The following is a 20,004-nucleotide window of genomic DNA, read 5'->3' as shown; positions in this document are numbered from 1 at the left end:
GTATGGAATTTTGCTGAGGAGGGTGTAAGGATTAGGGACAACGGGGTGAGTAGTCTGGAATATCTGGCTGATGGCCCAGAGGTCTTGCACTAGTCAGTATGACCCATCTGACTTTCTTACAGGCAGTATTGGGATAAGGGGACACACTGGGTTCAAGGAGCCCATCCCTAATGAGACTCTCAATGATAGGTTTTAGGCCTATTCTGCCTTCTAAGGGGATGGGATATCGCTTCCTTCTTACTATTTCCCCCCGGGGTTTTTAGCTTTATATGTATGGCGGGGGGGTGGGACTTGGAGTCTTCCCCGATTCCCTTCCCTTGACCAGAGATCGGGATGAATGTATTTTTCTTCATGGTGGTAAGTAGGTTTAATGAGGTGAGGAATCCTTCTGGGCTAACATGTAAACCTATACCTAACTTTAAGTCTCTTCCTAACAGGTTAGTTCCTGCTTCAGGGATTAGCAGAAATTTAACGTGGGCTGTTCGATTTTTATGTTTGACCTCTGTGTCTTCTAAGATTTTTGCTCTAAATCCTTCTCCCTTTACCCCTGAAACAAAAAGCTCTTCTGAGGAGCAGTTGATGCTAGACGGAAGGGAACAAACAGAAGAGCGAGCAGCACCCTTCTGCAGAAGTAAACTTAGCACATTTAGTTCTGCAGAAGAAAGGTGCTGTGCTGCTCGCTCTTCTGGCCACCAGAGCACACTGAACAAAGGAGGGAAGGTTCCTGTGTCTTGTCCCACTGGCTGGAGTTGGACCGCACAATCTAAGCTGATCTCGATTGGCTATTTCAAATAGAACAGGGATGTGGGTTACAGTGGCTGGACGAGCGGTTTCGCCAGGAAGAACAGTTTTGGCGGGACGGGCAGTTACAGTGCGGGTAACTAAGGGCAAGGAGGCGCAAAGAACAAGGAAGTTAGACTTTGAAGATGGAGAACAAAGAAGAAGGGAGTTGAACAAGCTGAACCTTTGAGGAGGAACTCACTGTATCTAATATCCGGGACACCGAGAGAGGGACGGAGTCGCTGGACGGCGGCTGAAGGGGAGAGTCTACCCGGGTGTGTGGTTTCCTTGGCAACGGAGAGTGTGGTGGACTCTGGGTGGCCAATGGGCAGGGCTTTGGTATCTGTAATTGCCAGGAACGGTCTTTTTCTCCCCAGGGAACAGAGGGGAAGGGACTGTGGGGGAGACCCCTAGGGGCTTTTTTTTTTTTTTTTTTTTTTTTTTTGAGACGGAGTCTGGCTCTGTCGCCCAGGCTGGAGTGCAGTGGTGCGATCTCGGCTCACTGTAACCTCCGCCTCCCGGGTTCAAGCAGTTCTCCTGCCTCAGCCTCCTGAGTAGCTGGGATTATAGACACCCACCACCACGCCTGGCTAATTTTTTTTTTTTTTTTTTTTTTTAGTAGAGTTGGGGTTTCACCATGTTGGCCAGGCTGGTCTCGAACTCCTGACCTCAGGTGATCCGCCCAGCTCGGCCTCCCAAAGTGCTGGGATTACAGGTGTGAGCCACTGTGCCCGGCTCCTAGGGGCTTTTTTTTCATTCCATCCACAAATGTGAGCCACAGCCTGGGCACTGGTGCCAGGAATGCAACTCTGCAGCCCCACAGGGTGTGTTGCACTGCCGTATCCTCATTATTCGGGGTAGAAAACTGAGGCACGGGGAGATGAAGCTCTGTTGACTTACCTGAGAGGGATAGACTGTTATGTTGTTAGGATTAGAGGTAGTGATGGTTGACATCTTATTCTATGCCACGTACGGCTCTAGGTGCCTTACTTGGAGTCCATCCTCTTTAGAACCCTACCAGGTAGAAACTGTCAGTGTCTGTATTTTACGGGGGAAGGAACTTGTTCGAGGTCACACAGCAAGTGGGGCAGCTGGAGGATGCTCTGTGTAAGTTCTTTACATGTACCAGAACTTGAAGTGTCTCTTCAGAGAAGTTTTCCCTGATTGCCCTAACTAAAGTGGCCACTGGCAATTATCTGCCTCCTCATCCTGTTAATTCCAATCTGAAAATGTTTTAAAATGTTTATTCTGACAAAGGCTTATAAATATAAGACATTTAAGAAAAAAGGAAAAAAAAATTTACTGTCTCTCGTCCTCTTGACCCTAAGACTATCAGCTCCATGAGAGTGGGGACTTCTTTTGTTCACTTCTGTACTTCTTTATTATTTTTTTTATTTTTTATTTTTTGAGACAGGGTTTCATTCTGTCACCAAGGCTGGAGTGCAGTGGAGCAATCATGGCTCACTGCAACCTCAGCCTCCTAGGCTCAGGTGATCTTCTCACCTCACCCTGCCAGGTAGCTGGGACTATAGGCATGCACCACCACGCCCAGCTAGTTTTTGGTATTTTTTGTAGAGACGTGGTCTCCCTAAGTTGCCCAGGATGGTCTCGAACTCCTGGGCTCAAGCGATCCGCCTGCCTTGGCTTCCCAAAGGGCTGGAATACATGCATATGAATCTGCTGGGATCTTGCTAAATGAGCCACCATGCCTGGCCCAGTTCTCTGTTCCTAACATCCATAACAGTGCCTAGTTCTGTAAATACTTGTCAAATGCACGATTGAGTCTTCACAGCAATCTAGTGAGTTAGATGCCATTTTTATTCACATTTTTCAGATAAAGACACAAGAAAGTTTAGGTCAGACATCTACATGGTACAAGGGGATTTGAACTCATGCTTTGCTCTAGAGTCTGAACTTTTACCTGCTGCTTCCTCATCCTTTATGAATATGGAAAAGCCCTGAATTCATTAAGCACAGGCTGCCAGTAGAGCCCCAGTTAATCACGTTTTCTTCTTTTATATTATTCACTTGATTTATGGCTTTGACAGAATCCTTACTCTCGCTAACCTCAGGGATTATTACAGTGTGAGCACTTTGGGAAGGGACCTTCCTTACCCATTCACTCTTCTCATGTTTCTTGAGCACCTCCCCTGTGCCAGGCCTACGTTTGGGTTCATTCCCATCCCATCAGGACTCAGAGGTGTGTGTTTTATGAGGAGGAGACTCCTGAGGACTAAGTCTGCTTCATTCTCTCCCGAGATAGTTCCTGATCACTTCCTAAGGGACAGACCCTGTCCTGGGTGTTGGGAACCAGCTCACCAGCACGTAGGTGACCTTGTCCCAGTTCACGTTGTTGGTGCTTTCATATGCACACATCCAGTGCTCGTTGTGACGCAGCATCGGGCAAGTATTCATTCATATGTACGTGGCACATATTGAATGTCTACCATGAGTTAGGCACCAGGAGCTGTGCTTTATAGATATTTAATCATAACAATCATATGACATAGATGCTATTCTTGGGGTTTTTAAGGAGAGGGACCCAAAAGAGTGTTGGTATTCAGTTTCATGTGCTTGGAAAGCTAGAGGTAACAGCAAGTCAGAGCCCAGATGGTTGTTACTGATTGATTTAATCTCATTTGGACCTCGAAACATTTGCATATGAGACTGAATACCAAGACCCTTTATGGTGGGTAGTTGTTAGAGTAGGTAGCCCTAGACAAGCCATTCCACCCCGCACCAAGCCTGAGTTACCTCCAAGATTGTGGGTGGCAAGCCACCCAGGTGCTGAGGCAAGAGACCGAGGGCATGAGCTGTTCCAGTATAATAAAATATATAAAACAACAAGTTATACTAGATCTAGATCATAGACATGATTATATGTGAATATCATTAATCATTAGTTTGTAGGAATTACTCTTTGTTCCAATATTATAATAATCCTCACTCTATAATCATAACCTAAGAAAAACCAGGTCATACAGAGATAGGAGCTGAGGGGACATAGTGAGAAGTGACCAGAAGACAAGAGTGCGAGCCTTCTGTTATGCCCAGACAGGGCCACCAGAGGGCTCCTTGGTCTAGCGGTAACGCCAGTGTCTGGGAAGACGCCTTTTGCCAAGCGGACCATGGTCTAGCGGTAGCGTCAGTGTCAAGGAAAAACACCCGCTACTTAGCAGACAGGGAAAGGGAGTCTCCCTTTCCCTGGGGGAGTTTAGAGAAGACTCTGCACCTCCACCTCTTGTGGAGGGCCTAACATCAGTCAGGCCTGCCCGCAGTTATCCGGAGGCCTGTCTCCCTGTGATGCTGTGCTTCAGTGGTCACGCTCCTAGTCTGCCTTCATGTTCCATCCTGTACGCCTGGCTCTGCCTTTTAGATAGCAGTAGTAAATTAGTGAAAGTACTAAAAGTCTCTGATATGCAGAAATAATGGCGTAAGCTCTCTCTCTCTCTCCCTCTCTCTCTCTCTGCCTCGGCTGCCAGGCAGGGAAGGGCCCCCTGTCCAGTGGACACATAACCCACGTGACCTTACCTATCACTGGAGATGACTCACACTCTTTACCCTGCCCCTTTTGCTTTGTATCCAGTAAATAACAATGCAGCCAGGCATCTGGGGCCACTACCGGTCCCCGCGTCTTGGTGGTAGTGGTCCCCCGGCCCAGCTGTCTTTTCTTTTATGTCTTTGTCTTGTGTCTTTATTTCTACAGTCTCTTGTCTCCACACACAGGGAGAAAAACCCACCGACCCTGTGGGGCTGGTCCCTACAAAGATAAGGGTGATAGTATCTCCCCTCAAGTGTTGCCAGAAGGACCAACTAATGCCCCACACCGAGCAGGCACTTGATGGATGATAGCATTTACTTAGAAGGAAGGAGACGATTCTCATTTTTTCCACCAGATAAAAACTAAGATACATGGGTTTTAAAAATGGGCCTTTTGGGAATTAAGGGCCCAGAATGAAACATGAGCCTCCTGGCCTTTCCTGGATCACCGTCAGGCTTTTATTGAGAGAGGAGCAGCTCCCCACTGGCTGCTTGGCTTGTCACTGCTTCACTCTGTCTCCTTTGGCCTTGCCACAGATCTACGCGGACCCCACCAAGAGGCTGGAGCTGTACTTCCGGCCCAAGGACCCATACTGCCACCCAGTGTGCGCCAATCGCTTCAGTACCAGCAGCCTGCTGCTCCGCATCAGGAAGAGAACGAGGCGGCAGAAAGGGGTGCTGGGCACTGAGGCCCACTCCGAGGTCACATTTGACATGGAGATCCTTGGCATCATCTCCACCATTTACAAATTTCAGGGTAACTGAAATCTGCTCTTGCAATGTCTGGTTATTTCAGGGCCGGCCATCCCAGCTGCCTGCAGGAGCTGTGGGGGTCATCTGCACCAGTGGAGGGGGCCAGGATATGCCCAGGGGCTGTGGGGACACAGCAGGGCACAGGCCCCATCCAGGAGGCAGCCTTTCTTCCCTCCAGCCAACAGTTCCCCAGAGACTGCGGGTTCATTGCTGCCCAATCTTCAGCATTCTTAAGCTAGAAATCTCCTAATTTTTAATGAAACCATTGTGTGGGACCAAATAAAACTGGTCAGTAGACCTCCAGTCTTTCCCCCACCACAGTGTTTTGAACCTTCTCTTGTCTCGGCTGCTGTTGGTCTTGCCCTCTTAGCTCCCGAAGCCCCTCGGGACCTCCTCCTCCTCTGAACTCTCAGCAGGTTGAACGTCCCTCGTGGAGCCCTCAATCAGGTTTGCCACTTACCGGGAACCCCAGTGAGGAAGCAATAAAGCAAGGGAGGGAGACGGGTGAGAAAGACAGACTCTGGCATTGTGCCTGCCTGAGCCCTGCCAGTTTCTTTGGGAGGTGGCTTGGCTTCCCTGAGCCTCAGTGTCCTTGTCTGTGCAGTGCGGGCTACAGAGCCTGCGTTCCTTAGGCCCTCGTGAAGATTCTGGGAGGCAATGCTTGTGAATGGGCCAGCCTCTGGCCCACAGGAGGTGCCTGGCATATTACTAACAAGCCTTAGAGATGGCTAAGTTACATCTGCAGTTCTAGGCAGAATCTGAAGAGTATAAAGATTGAGAAGGGCAAAGAGGACTAGAAAGAAAAGAGGGGAAGAAGAAAGTGAAATGAAGGAGAAGCAGGACCTGGGGTCCCATGGGTTGGGCATTTTTAATGGCAGTCATTCTGGTGGGTCATGGCATTCACCAAAGAGGGCTGTTCTTTCTGGGACAAGGTTTCCCAAGTGATTCATAAAACATAACACCTCGTATTTTTCATCGAATTGAACCAGCATCTTGCTGCTCAGTGTGTGTCTCTGGACTGGCAGCATCAGCCTCACCTGGGAGCTTGGTAGAAATGCACCATGTCAGAACCTGCATTTAGCAAGATCCCGGCAGATTCATATGCATGTTACTAGGTTGGTGCAAAGGTAATTGCAGTTTTTACAGTTAAAAGTAACATCCATCTAAGAAGCACTGACCTGGACTCCATCCTCACCTATCACGTAGCTCCCCACCTCCCCAAAATAATTTTCATGTAAGTGACTTAGACTGCATCGAGCCAACTTTGCAGAGGCGTTTGGGAAGGGTGTGTTTTCCTGCCACCCTCACCCTGCAGCCTCCACCACATGGCCCACTCAGCACCTCCCTAAGCAGATGTGGGTGTCGGTGTGTGGCAGCTGCCCATTCCTGGACTCAATGTCTGCCATCTGCCCACCTCTCTTTCTAGGGATGTCTGACTTCCAGTACTTGGCTGTGCATACGGAAGCAGGCGGCAAGCATACGTCAATGTATGACAAGGTGCTCATGCTCCGGCCCGAGAAGGAGGCCTTTTTCCACCAGGAGCTGCCGCTCTACATCCCCCCGCCCATCTTCTCCCGGCTGGACGCCCCGGTGGACTACTTCTACCGACCAGAGACCCAGCACCGGTAAGGCCCCCCTCCATGCAGCCTCGGTTCTCCATCCTGAAAATGGGATGGGCCGGGCACGGAGGCTCACGCACTGGGCGTGGTGGTGCACACCTGTAATTCCAGCTACTCGGGAGGCTGAGGCTGGAGAATCACTTGAACCCATGAGGCGGAGGTTGCAGTGAGCCAAGATTGTGTCACTGCACTCCAGCTCGGGTGACAGAGTGAGACTTTGTCTCCCACAAAAAAAAAAAAAGAAAATGGGATGACAGTAGTACCACCTACCCAACAGAGGTATTGGGATTGAATTTAAAAAGCATGTGCAGTTCTCAGCACAGGGCTGAGTACAGAACAGGGCCTTAGTAAGCGGTGGCCTGTGTGATCGCCAGGTTGGCCTCAGTCCTGAGGACCGTGCAAAGAACGTGACTGTGGGACATGTGGGTTCCTGCTGAGAAATGTCCTTTGGCTTAATCCCCTGGTCATTGCTGACCAGCCAGTCTCTGGACCTTGCTGTCACTAGTAATGACACTACCTAAGCAAGCCTCCTGGGAATGTCCCACTCTCTGACCCCAGCTCTTTCCTACTTCCTTTGCTCCCCATGGCCTCACTGTCCCTGTCCCTGGCGGAGATTTCACAGCCTCTTTATCATCTGTCCCTGCCCTGCCCTCCTCTCTTTGCCACACTCACCTGCCAAGCCTTGGCCCTACTTCACCCCAGCTGTTTACCCTTTCCTGGTCTGCCCTGTGCGGCTGGAGGTCGCTTCAGAGAACCCCTGACCCTGCCCATCGCCCAGTGCCATCCTTCTCAAGGCATCTGTGACTCTACACAGCTCTCGCCTGCTCTGTACTTGGTTATGGACTGCGTCCCCTCCGGAACACGGTGCCTCTCCTGAGGACAGGCGCTCACTCTCTCTCATCAGTAGTTGGTTTCTCCTACACCGAGAGCTATGAAAAGCCACATGGACGTGACTCATAGTGCACCCACCGCCACCCCCTGCCACCCACACACAGGCTCCGTGCACAGCCTGCCCAAGCCCACATGCAATTCAGATGAAATGAATTCTGTAACTCAGAGGTTCTTGACATAATTAGAGACCTCAGCGGCTGTTGGAAAGGCAGGCCTGGGCATTGTCAAATGTAGTCAAATTGTCAAATGCCATACATTGACATAAAAGAATAGGATTTCCTTTATATAAAATCCAAGATTGAATACTGTGAAAACAAAATGAAGAAAACAAGTTTGAAAATACCCAACTGGGGATGAATAACATTGACCAGCCACACTGCCAGTTATTTCACGTCCCTGTGCAGCAGCGCTGTGAGTGCATCTCACCCCAGCCTGGGAGCAATTCCCCAGGGTTCCTGACACCCCCATCATACACATGAGGAAGCCGAGACATGGGGTCAGCGCCACGTCCCGCCGGCAGCACCGCCCCGGTCTCTCCCACTCTGCAGGCTTTGCTCGTGGCCCAGTGCCACGGTGTCCTGATTTTTGTATGCTCTACTTTCTAAAACTACACACAAAAAGACAACATGGAAAAAAACTTTGCATTGTGATGGATGCTCCCCAGAAGTAGCGACTTGGCCTGCTTTGGTCTCTGTCATAGCCCCGGTGCCCAGAACAGAGCCTGGCCTGTGAGAGGTACTCAGCAAGTGTCCATGGGCCCCACACAGATTTAGGGGAGCAAGATTACTGCCAACAGATGAGCAAAATGAAAGGGCCTTTTTTTCTTTTTCTTTTTGAGAGGCGGAGTCTCGCTCTGTCCACCCAGGCTGGAGTGCAGTGGTGCGATCTTGGCTCACTGCAGCCTCTGCTTCCTGGGTTAAAACAATTCTCCTACCTCAGCCTCCTGAGTAGTTGGGACTGCAGGCGCCCACCAGTACGCCCAGCTTATTTTTGTATTTTTAGTAGAAATGAGGTTTCACCATATTGGCCAGGCTGGTCTCGAACTCCTGGCCTCCAGTGATCCGCCCACCTCAGCCTCCCAAAGTGCTGGGATTACAGGCGTGAGCCACAGTGCCCAGCCCGAAAAGGACTTTGAAAACTGGGCCAGAGGTGATGGTGTTTGTTGAATAATTGTTCCATAGCATGTTTTAAGCTTCCAAAAATGCAGCCCTCAAGAGAATGGGCTTGGGCCTAGTGTAGTGGCTCACACCTGTAATTCCAGTGATTTGAGAGGCCAAAGTAGGAGGATCACTTGAGGCCAAAAGTTTGAGACCAGCCTGGGCAATATAGCAAGACTCTGTCTCTACAAAAAAACTAAAAAAGTTAGCTGGGCGTGGTGGTGTGCACCTGTATAGCCCTAGCTACTCGGGAGGCTGAGGTGGAAAGATTGGTTGAGCCCAGGATTTTGAGGCTGCAGTGAATATGATCACACCACTGCACTCCAGCCTGGGTGACAGAACAAAACCCTGTCTCAATAAACAAAACAAAAAACAAACAGAAAAAAGAGCAGACTCTGTGGACTGATGGGGCCCATGCCCAGGTGCCTCCCTTGCTCTGTGAGAAAGGCAGGTGCAAGACCAGATTCTGTGGAATAGAAATAAATGGTGGTGTGATAACAGAAGCCTAGAAAAGTCTGGAAGATTTGGGGCTCAGAGCAGTTTTCTTTGAAGGGGTGGGAGGGCTTTCTCATTCCTCATTATGTATTTCCTTTATGTCCTGACTGAGCACCTGTGGTGGCCCAGGGCACTCCCTGGAGCCTGGTGTCCACGGACAACACAGCAGCTGGGGTGCAGTGCAGGGGCGGGGAGCTAGACAGAGCATGAGTACATGGCTGGGAGCCTTAAAGGAGATCATGGGGAGTGGGCCACACTGGTGGAAGGCAGTGGGCCGGGGCTACAGGTAGCAGCAGGGCCCTCAGAGGAGCTGACATCTGGAGCTGAGACAGAGCCAGCCAGGTGAAGATCCAGGGAGAACTTTCCAGACCAGGGGATTGGCGCATGCAAAGGAAGGCTGGGGAGGCTGTTGTGCCCCAGAGCAGGTGAGCCAGAGAATGGGGGTGGGGAGTGAAGACCAGTGCCTAGGCTTCATCCTCAAGAGAGAGTGTGTTATTCTCTGCCTCCAGAAAAGCATTGCAGAAAGGTGGAGAGAATTGGATTGTCTAGTAGCCCCCACGTGCCCATCAGGAGCGTCCAGTGAGCAACATTCTGCTCCTCTCCACCCCCAGTGACACAGTGCTGCCTTCAGAAACAAGCAGTGCGGATCTCCGACAGGGAAGACTCATGTTTCAGACAGACTCGCAATACCAGTCTCCTACCCAACAGAGTGAATAGCACTCCCCAACATCACCCACAACCAGTCCTTGTTCACTTTTTCCCGATTGTCTCAAAAGCCACTCAGGAGCCAAACAAGGGCCACACATGTTGCTTTTGGTTGCTGTCCCCTAGTGTGTAACATCCTCTACCACCACCACCCCCTACTTTTTTCTGATTGTAAGAATAAATTGTACCTGTTAGAAAAAAAACAAAACATTGTGGAAATGTATTAACTAAAAAGAATCAAGTCACTTTGCCTCCCTGCAGAAAACTGTTGCACATAGAATGATACCATTTTCTGTAAGTGTATCGTACTCACTATAAGAGTTTGAAGCAGGGGGTGACATGATCCTTCCTTTTTTTTTTTTGGAGACGGAATTTCCCTCTTGTCACCCAGGCTGGAATGCAGTGGCGCGATCTCGGCTCACTGCAACCTCTGCCTCCCAGGTTCAAGTGATTCTCCTGCCTCAGCCTCCCGAGTAGCTGGGATTACAGGTGCGCGCCATCACGCCCAGCTAACTTTTGTATTTTTAGTAAAGACGGGGTTTCACCATGTTGACCAGGATGGTCTCAAACTCCTGACCTCAGATGATCCGCCTGCCTCAGCCTCCCAAAGTGCTGGGATTACAGGCGTAAGCCACCGCACCCAGCCTATTTTTTAAAGTTGCTTATTGGCCAGGCATAGTGGCTCATGCCTGTAATTCCAGCACTTTGAGAGGCTGAGGTGGGAGGGTCGCTTGAGCCCAGAAGTTTGAGAACAGCCTGAGCGACATAGTGAGACCCTGTGTCTACAAAAATTTTTAAAAAATCACCCAAGTGTGGTGGCACGTGTGCCTGTGGTCCCAGCTACTTGGGAAGTTGAGATGGGAGCATGGCCTGAGCCTGGGAGGTCAAAGCTGCAGTGAGCTGTCATTGTGCCACTGCACTCCAGCCTGGGTGACAGAGTGGGACCGTGTTTTAAAAAAAAAAAAAGTGGTTTTTTGGTTTGTTTTTTCTTCACCACAAGCAGCATACTCTTGTCAGAAACAAAAATACATAAAAGAAAACAGGCTGGGCACGGTGGCTCACACCTATAATCCCAGCACTTTGGGAGGCCGAGGCGGGTGGATCACCTGAGGTCAGATCAAGACCATCCTGGCTAACACAGTGAAACCCTGTCTCTACTAAAAATACAAAAAAATTAGCCAGGTGTGGTGGTGGGCGCCTGTAGTCCCAGCTATTCAGGAGGCTGAGGCAGGAGAATGGCGTGAACCCCCGGAGCTTGCAGTGAGCCGAGATCGCGCCACCGCACTCCAGCCTGGGCGACAGAGCAACACTCCATCTCAAAAAATAATAATAATACAAAAAATTAGCCGGGTATGGTGGCGCATGCCTGTAATCCCAGCTACTTGGGGGGCTGAGGCAGGAGAATCGCTTGAACCCAGGATGTGGAGGTTGAGGTGAGCTGAGATCGTGCCATTGCACTCCAGCCTGGGCAACAAGAGTGAAACTCCATCTCAAAAAAAAGAAAACAGCACTTGTCAGCACTGCCGCCCCTGGCACTAGATGGCAGCAGCATCTGAGTTACTGCTCTGCCCTGTGGGCCAGTGGGAAGCTGTTTCAAGCCCCTGGGGTAAAATGAGGGAGGAGGGCCAGCTGCCCTCGGGCCCCAAGGCCCCCCTCCCTCCCCATGTGGTTTATCAGTTTCCAGCACCTGGAAAGAACCTGCATTTTCTCCCAGGGCTGCTGTCGATTCTCCTGCCCTGCTGACGTTGCTGGGTGCATGAGGACTGGCAGGGAGGAGACCTAGCCACTGCCTCCTTGGCCCCTTCCTGGGGAGATTGAGCTTCCCACAAACCAGGTGGGCAAGCAGAGGCTGCTGGGTGGCCTGACGGGGTCCTCCTAACTGGAGGATGGTGGGTCCCTCCTGTTCCTCAGGGACTCTCCAGGGTGGTCCTGTTGACTTTGCCATCAGCACCCTTCGACCCCTGCCAGCAGTTCCCCACCTACTTAGAATCATGGTGACACAGACCACAGCCTGAGGCCACCATGGGGAGCGGTCTGGGGGTGCAGCCAAGGCTGCCGCAGCCTCTCCCTACAGGGTTGGGCACAGGTGGGCTGCTCTTGCAGGTGACCACCCGGTTTTCCTGGGGGACATCTTTGAAAACGCGATAGTGCTGACCTGTCCCGTGCGGTTTCTAACGCAGGCACTTTAAAAAGAAGGCCCAGGCTCGATCCCGTCTTTCTAGTTTTGTTTCACAATGTGAAAATTACTGCTATTCTTTGTAAGTGTGCAGATGCTATGTACTCATGTAGAAAACTAAGGTAAAATGGAAACACATTTTAAAAGGTAATGATCACCCGAGTGAATTCGATGATGTCCGAGACCTACTTTAAGATGCACTTCGATGAAATGCAGTTAACCACGTGCTGATCATTGTTGAAGCTGGTGACGGGCTTGTGGGGGTTCTTTACACTGGCCTGCCTGCTTTTGTATAAGTTTGGTGTCCTACCTTAAAGACGTAACCACTACAAATATTTTGAGAAATACCTACCTAAGGGTGTTCTGTGCCAACACACAGAGGTAGTTCTAGAATCTCTGCTTTGTATGTGTGTGTACGTGTTTTAAGACTTTATTTTTTTAGAGCAATTTTAGAATCACAGCAAAATAAGGCGCAGCGATTTCTCCTATGCCCCCCAGCCGCCCCCACTCAGCCTCCCCCGTGATCAGCATCTCAGTAGAGTGGGGCGCTTGTTACCAGTGGATGAACCTATGCTGAGACGTCGTCACCCAGTGTCTGTAGTTGACATTGGGGTTCCCTCTTGGTGTTGGACATTCTATGTGTTTGGACAAATGGAACCCTTGGCTTTAACCCCTGTGTTTCATGACAATGCCATTTGGTGAGGTTCTTTGTTCATTCATCTACATGTGGTCGAGATGCTTGTGAGCCAAAGAGTCATGCTCTGTTGGGTGGCAGGACAGGTGTGTGATGGGACCTTTGCAGCCAGGCTTCTCGATGGGAGTCCCAGCTCCTTCCCAGGAGCTCCGTCTCTGGGCAAATTTCCCAGTCCCTGTGGTTTCAGCTGCTTTATTAGAAAATGGTCCCTTCTCTGTAGGATTAGTTTGAGTGTTAAATAAGTGAATCGCATGTAAGCAGATGTGAGTGAGTGAAGCTCTTGTCCCTGTTTTGACAACGGATTGCGTTCTCTCATGCAGCTGTGCTGGGTGATTTCACCATTGCCAGCTGCTGGACATTAGACTCTGTCCAGTTTTTCACTGGCTGGACAGTGCTGCGCCTGACTCAGTGCACTTTTGGGGCCACCAGCCCCATGACAGGTGCCCTTTCCTGCACTCCAGCTTCTAGGACCTTTTGGCCTTTCCCCAGTTTGAGAGCTGCAGGCCCCAGGGTTTCTCTGAGTTGTCATAGGCAGTTGTGGCTGCATCTCTTCCTCTGTGAATACAGGTTCCTTTAGCAGCCGACTCTGGGGTCCTTTCCCAGCACAGATGTCCAGAGAGAGGCACACGGTGGCTGCGGGCCTTGCCGGGCTTCTGGGCTCCCTGCCTGGTCTGGCCCAGCGGGTGCCTGGGATGGCCTTGGTGCTCCTGTTCTCACCTGTACTCTCTGCCCCCAGGGAAGGCTACAACAATCCCCCCATCTCAGGTGAGAATCTGATTGGCCTGAGCAGAGCCCGGCGCCCCCACAATGCCATCTTTGTCAACTTTGAGGATGAGGAGGTGCCCAAGCAGCCGCTGGAGGCTGCAGCCCAGACGTGGAGGAGAGTGTGCACTAACCCGGTGGACCGGAAGGTGGAGGAGGAGCTGAGGAAGGCAAGTCCTGCGCTGCGCCTGGCCCCGGTGGCTCCAGCCTCTCTGTTGGCTTCCCGTGTTTACCCAGCTGCTCCCTGTTCCTGGCTGTGGGGTTGGCTGCACTGACCTTTACCCATTCCTTAGTGCGTGGGAACTTCTCATCTTCAGATGCCATGTCTAAAGGCTGTGTCGGTATAAGTTCTACATTCCCGAGGTTGAAAATGCTTCTTAGAGTTCTTAAGAAAAATATGCGTGCATTGTTCAGATGTGACGTAAACGTGGAGCTCTGGGATCCACTGAGCTCTTATTCTTCCATTCACTCATTGCAGCCAAGCCAGTGGGGCACCTAGTGTGCCAAGCCCAGCACTTTCTTACCGTTAGAACTGGAACCGTGCTGCCAGGCAGCCCTCCTTCCCCGGGCTTGCGGGTGCCGTGGAGTCCTGTGTCCCCACTGGCATGAGCATCAGGTTCACAGTGAGGCCACTGCCACCTGGAGCCCGGCGCTTCCCTTACGCAGTGTGCCTGTGGGAGACCACGTGGATGTCTTGTTGATTTCCAGCAGTCACTGGGGCACACTGTCAGTGGCTCCTTATTGCCCACCAGGCACAGCCCACATTCCTGACCTGAATTGGCTTGTGAGGCCCGCTGCCCCGGCCCCCTGGCCCTCTACACTCCGGCCACACTGACCTTTGCAGTCCTCCCCAGGCCAGGCTGTCCCCTTCAGCCCTGACGATGTCCCACCTCAGGCACCTGTTCTGTAGATTGGGGCAGCATGGGGACTCTAGCATGTGCCCCCTGAGCCCTACTCCCCACCGCGCTGTGGGCTGTATGAGGACAGCGACCATGTCTCTTATCGTTTGAGAGACCCAGCCCCACAACTGCACTTGGCACAGGCTGGGCATGCAGCCCAGGCTTCTGAGGGAAGGGATGAATTAGTGAGAGCAGGAGGTCCTAGGGCCACGCCCCGTGTGTCCAGCCCCTGTCCTCTACCAGCTCCTCTCTGGAGGGGCCGCTGGGGCCCAGAACATGTTGGGAGTTCAGGGCAGGAGGGTGGAAGCTGCTGGTGCTCATCTCAGCCTCTGCCCTTGGCCTCCCCAGCTGTTCGACATCCGTCCCATCTGGTCCCGAAATGCTGTCAAGGCCAACATCAGCGTCCACCCAGACAAGCTCAAGGTCTTGCTTCCCTTCATAGCCTATTACATGGTAAGTGTCAGCTGCCCACCCACCTGCCTTGGTTCCCACCCATGTGGTCCCTGGTCCCTGCTGTGATGTCTTAGAGCCACAGTAAGAGCAGCCAACCCCCTATCCTGGCTCCCCATCCTTCCTGCCCCACCCCCATCCTGGCCCATCCTTCCTACCCACCCCTGGCCTGGTCCTCATCCTTCCTGCCCTACCCCCAACCTAGCACCTCCCCCGTCCTGGCACCCCCATCCTTCCTTTTCTCTGTCCTGGCCCCCTGATCCTAGCATCCCTAAGACAGCTTATTAAAGCCAGCTAGAAAAGTTTCAGCTCCCTGAGTCCAGGGCGCCCTCCACAGCCTGTTGGGCTGCAGAACCCAGCCCCTGACCATAGCGGCCCCATGTCGTCCTCTACCTGTGTTGAGTGGGGTTCAGTGGGAGGCAGATCCACCTTTGATCCACAAGCATGTAAAGACAGATGTCATTACTGAGATTCCCAAAGGTGCTGGTTGGAAAAGGATCCTCCCCGCTGCCAGGCCTCACAGAGCATTAGGGGAGGCCAGCGTAAGACATGACCGTGAGGGTCTGCAACAGGCAGTAGGACACAAGAAAGACTCATTTCTTCTGCCTTGTTGGACTTCCGGCTCAGGAGAGCGACCTGTGCTGCTTGGCGTTGGCATTTTATTTTATTTTATTTATTTTTTTTATTTTGAGATGGAGTCTCACTCTGTCTCCCAGGCTGGAGTGCAGTGGTGTGATCTCTGCTCACTGCAACCTCCGCCTCTGGGATTCAAGTGATTCTCCTGCCTCAGCCTCCTAAGTAGCTGGGAGTACAGGCGCACGCCACCATGCCCAGCTAATTTTCTTTTTTTGCATTTTTAGTAGAGATGGGGTTTCGCCATGTTGGTCAGGCTGGTCTCGAACTTCTAACCTCAAGTGATCTGCCTGCCTCGGTCTCCCAAAATGCTGGGATTATAGGCGAGAGCCACTGCGGCTGGCTGGCATTGGCTTTTTAGACATAAGCCATTCAAAAGCTCCGTTTGGGGACAGAAGATGTCTCATCGATTAGGCCAGTAGTAACATTGGGCACTTAATATGTGCCAGGAACCATGGTAAAGGCTCCACGGGCGCTATCTCATTTAATCCTCTGAAAAACCATGGGAGGCCAAGCACGATGGCTCACGCCTAGAATCCCGGTACTTTGGGAGGCTGAAGCGGGAGAATCGCTTGCATCCAGGAGTTTGAGACCAGCCTAGGCAACATAATGAGACCCCATCTCTACAAAAAAATTAAAAATTAGCTGGGTGTGGTGGCTCGTGCCTGTAGTCCCAGCTACTTGGGAGGCTGAGGTAGGAGGATCACTTGAGCCCAGGAGGTTGAGGCTGCAATGAACCGTGATTTTGCCACTGCACTCAGCCTGGGCAACAGAGTGAGACCCTCTCCCCAAAAAAACAAAAAAAAAACCCACAGGAAAGGGTGCTCCTGTTCCCTCCATCTGACAGGAAGACCAAGGTTTGGAAAGGCCACGTGCCCTCACCAAGGTGACAGGGCCTGCATGTGGCAGAGCAGGGCTGGGCATCCAGAGCCCTGTCCCCAGCTCCTGAGCTCTTCTGCTGCCTCACTGTAGGCTCTGGCCCGTCCAGGGACCTGGGCCTTCACCTCACCTCACATTTTTCCCCCCTTTTCTGTCCCAGATAACAGGCCCCTGGCGCAGCCTATGGATTCGATTTGGGTATGACCCCCGAAAAAACCCAGATGCCAAGATTTATCAAGTCCTCGATTTCCGAATCCGTTGTGGAATGAAACACGGTAAAAATTCCTGAAAGCTTTGCTTCCTGCCTTTCTCTCTATTTCTCTTTCAGTTTCTAGCATTCTCTTCTGTAGTAAGAATCTTTTCATTTGGAAAGAATAAAAAAACCTTTTGCCCCCATTGCTGAGACTCTTTTGAATGCAGAATGGCGTGGAAACGAAAGTCCTAGTTCTGTGCTGGCCCCACCGCTGACCGCCCGTTTCTGAACCACAGCCCCTCATTAAGTGACTCCACGTGCCCTATGGTCCTGTGATGCAGGCCAGGCACTTGTGAGAGCGTCAGTGCCCGCCCTGCCTGGGAAGTGCTGAGATGTGTTGGTGACCGCAGTGGCATGCTTGGCAGCCTGGGGTTGCCCTCTCAGGAGCTGGCCCCATGGACCCAAGTCCCATCTCCAGTGTGAAGCCAGTGTTGTGTGCCGACGGGCCCTGTGCCCGCCCACCTGACTTGCCTGCCCTCGCCTGCAGGTTACGCCCCCAGTGACTTGCCGGTCAAAGCAAAGCGCAGCACCTACAACTACAGCCTCCCCATCACCGTCAAGAAGACACGTAAGCGTGCCAGGCGCCTTTTGTGGGTCATGAGTGATTTGCCAAGGAAGGCGGGGCACCTGGACCCAGACGGGGAGGTGGTTCCTGGGGGTCACTCCAGGGCTCTGCCGGTCATTCCTCCCCTAGGAGGGGGTGGGCTGGCAGGAGGGCAGGGCATGGTGGTTGGGAGAGACACCTCCTCCCCACCCTGCACATTCCAAGCACTGCTGTTGTTCCCCACGCAGCCAGCCAGCTTGTCACCATGCATGACCTGAAGCAGGGCCTGGGCCCATCGGGGACAAGTGGTGCTCGGAAACCAGCTTCCAGCAAGTACAAGCTCAAGGTGGGCGCCCCTGAGCCCCAGGAGGGAGTGGCTCCCAGGGGAGGCCAGGAATGGAGGGGAGGACTTCCCTCTTGGGGCCGGGCACCTTGTGGGTGACACCTGGGGGGCTGTGATTAGGGCAGCTCTGCCCACCGGGGCCTCGGCACCTTGCCTCCTTTTAGGTCAGCCTTCAGACACTGAGGGTGAGAACTCGGGTGCAAACCCCCAGGGCTGTGTGTGTTGGGGACATCTGGCGAAGAGGTGGTGACAAGTCTCAGGGAAGTCTGGCACCAGCAGCTGCATGTGGTTGTCCTTCTCGAGCCCTTTGGGAGCCTGGGCCCCCACTGAGCCACGTGACCACTCCGGGAATGATCGGAATTGGGCACACACAGGAGGACAGAGCCAGAGCAGGCCATGTGGGCTGCAGCTGTGGCGGGAGCCTCACCGGCTCACGTTTCCGTCAGTGCGGTTGCCCAGCGGGGGTTGGCAGTTTCCAGAGCTGTTCCCACATTCAGGCTCTCGCAAACCGCTCCACAGTCCTGGGGGAGGCCGAGAAGGGGGCATCCCGCACGGTGGAATCACCTGCCGAGGGAGTGGGTGGCAGAGATGAGTGCAGCAGAGACGGGTGATGCGAGGGACTCGCTGTCCCCCAGTGTCTGGGGCCCCTGCCTATTTTCTAGGTTTTTCAGACCTTTGCTGTCTTCCCAGTGAGGGGCGATCATGCCACAGCCTGTGCGGCCTTCCTTCTCGAGGCCTCTCCTAGGAGGCCGTTATCCTTACTCTAGAACTACATGGCTGGGTACGGAAAGGAGAGAGCAAACACTCACTAAGCCCTGCTTTCCCCAGAAAAGATGTCAGGGCAGCCCATAGGGGGACATAGGGTGACAAATTAGCAGCAGTGGGTGAGGGATAAGGTCAGAGTGCAGGAGGGCACAGAGAGCAGAGCCCGGCACAAGGCTAGTGCCAGCCCCATGCCATGGGCGCCATGGCCTGCTGCACAGGCGGGCTCACCGTTTCCAGTGGCCCCGGGAGGGCCTGGGTGCTCCTCTGCCTCTCCCAGAGCCTCCTGGGGAGTTGGACATTGTTTTTTCCCCAACTCCTCCGTGGCCTTCCAGCCTGTCTGCCCAACCTGCTCCTGGTGACCAGCCAGCTCCCTGGAGAGACCCCATGGGAGCCTACATGGAGTCTGCAACACTGGCAGCCCCAGGGCTCTGGCTCACCTTCCCTGTCTCTCTCCCCCTTTGTCACCAGGACTCTGTCTACATCTTCCGGGAAGGGGCCTTGCCACCCTATCGGCAGATGTTCTACCAGTTATGCGACTTGAATGTGGAAGAGTACGTATGGGAGGGGCCCTGAGACACTGAGGGGGGCCCGTGGGACCCAGGGACCAAAGTGGTCTCTGAACTCTTCCACTTCACGTCGGCCTTCATCTCCGGCAAGAGCACTCGCCTGTCTGAGAGTTTGGTGCTGCCGAGAGCCCTGGCATGCTGGTGGCCCTCGTAGAGGCGGTGCCCTATAGAAAGCCATGGCTCCAAGCTGCGCAGAGACAGTTCTTACTGTTATGTCCTTGCTCCTCTTCCACTGTCCACATAAAGGCCCCATGAGGTGGTTCTCAATCCCAGGACCCATCAGATCCCAGAAACCTTTTATCGACTTGTTCTCAGTGATGTTTAAAGAATTGCAGGGAAAGGGCACTCACTGGGATGAGAGGAGATGGGAACACATCAAATACATCTTGAACTCTGCTGAAAGCCATGGTTCACCAGAAGCATGTGCAGTGGTAACACGGCCAGCTTCATGTGTGTGAGGCGGTCCAGGGAGCACACAGGTTTAGGGCCCCAGCTGGGAGCACACAGCTTGTGTTTCCAGTTCTTCTCTGTAGACTTCGCTCATGGGGCTGCCTTTCTCAGTACAGCTCTGCCTCCGGCAAAAACCAACACTGGCATCTCTTAGCAGAGACTCACCCTGGGACTTTATGTCCCAACCCTCTCCCCACCCCCAGGTTGCAGAAGATCATTCACCGCAATGACGGGGCAGAGAATTCCTGCACAGAACGGGATGGGTGGTGCCTCCCCAAGACCAGCGACGAGCTCAGGGACACCATGTCCCTCATGATCCGGCAGACCATCCGCTCCAAGAGGCCTGGTAAGAGCCGCTTGGGGTAAAGGGGGTCCAGGATGCCTGGGGATCTCCTTTGAGACAGAGGTGTCCCTAAGGGGACCCATTCCTGGGAAATGGCACCCAGGTGGCATCATCTTGCCCCTGGCTCTGGTGGGAGGAGGACATTGTGAGCCAGAGCCCAGCCCAGGTGCTGGCATCACCCCAGCTGCCCAGAGGCTGCCTCAGCCGAGGCCCTTAGCCCTGCGGTCCAGGGCAGGAGACAAGCCCAGAGGGGCCGGGTGCAGCAGCCTGGCACTGCCATCGGGGCCTCCACCTGACACCCTCACAC

The 20,004-nt window shown here is 52.9% G+C and overlaps 1 protein-coding gene across 8 annotated transcripts in view; it reads left to right on the top strand.

Annotated features, from left to right (window-relative positions):
* Nucleotides 1-20,004, top strand: part of GTF3C5 (general transcription factor IIIC subunit 5) — a 30,374-nt gene that overhangs the window by 9,079 nt on the left and 1,291 nt on the right. For 3 of the 8 annotated variants that reach the window (XM_003822415.5, XM_055117531.2, XM_055117532.2), the window contains exons 2-10: nucleotides 4,858-5,077; nucleotides 6,500-6,698; nucleotides 13,547-13,742; nucleotides 14,820-14,924; nucleotides 16,594-16,708; nucleotides 17,174-17,254; nucleotides 17,479-17,576; nucleotides 18,807-18,889; nucleotides 19,558-19,700. In XM_003822415.5, coding sequence (XP_003822463.1) covers nucleotides 4,858-5,077; nucleotides 6,500-6,698; nucleotides 13,547-13,742; nucleotides 14,820-14,924; nucleotides 16,594-16,708; nucleotides 17,174-17,254; nucleotides 17,479-17,576; nucleotides 18,807-18,889; nucleotides 19,558-19,700 — 1,240 coding nt within the window. The other 5 variants (XM_008975997.4, XM_008975998.5, XM_008976000.3 and 2 more) reach the window with 2 other exon arrangements.

Source organism: Pan paniscus, chromosome 11 (genome assembly GCF_029289425.2).
Source record: "Pan paniscus chromosome 11, NHGRI_mPanPan1-v2.0_pri, whole genome shotgun sequence".
In the NCBI taxonomy this organism is placed as follows: Eukaryota; Metazoa; Chordata; class Mammalia; order Primates; family Hominidae; genus Pan; species Pan paniscus.
This window is presented reverse-complemented; position numbering and strand designations above follow the sequence as displayed.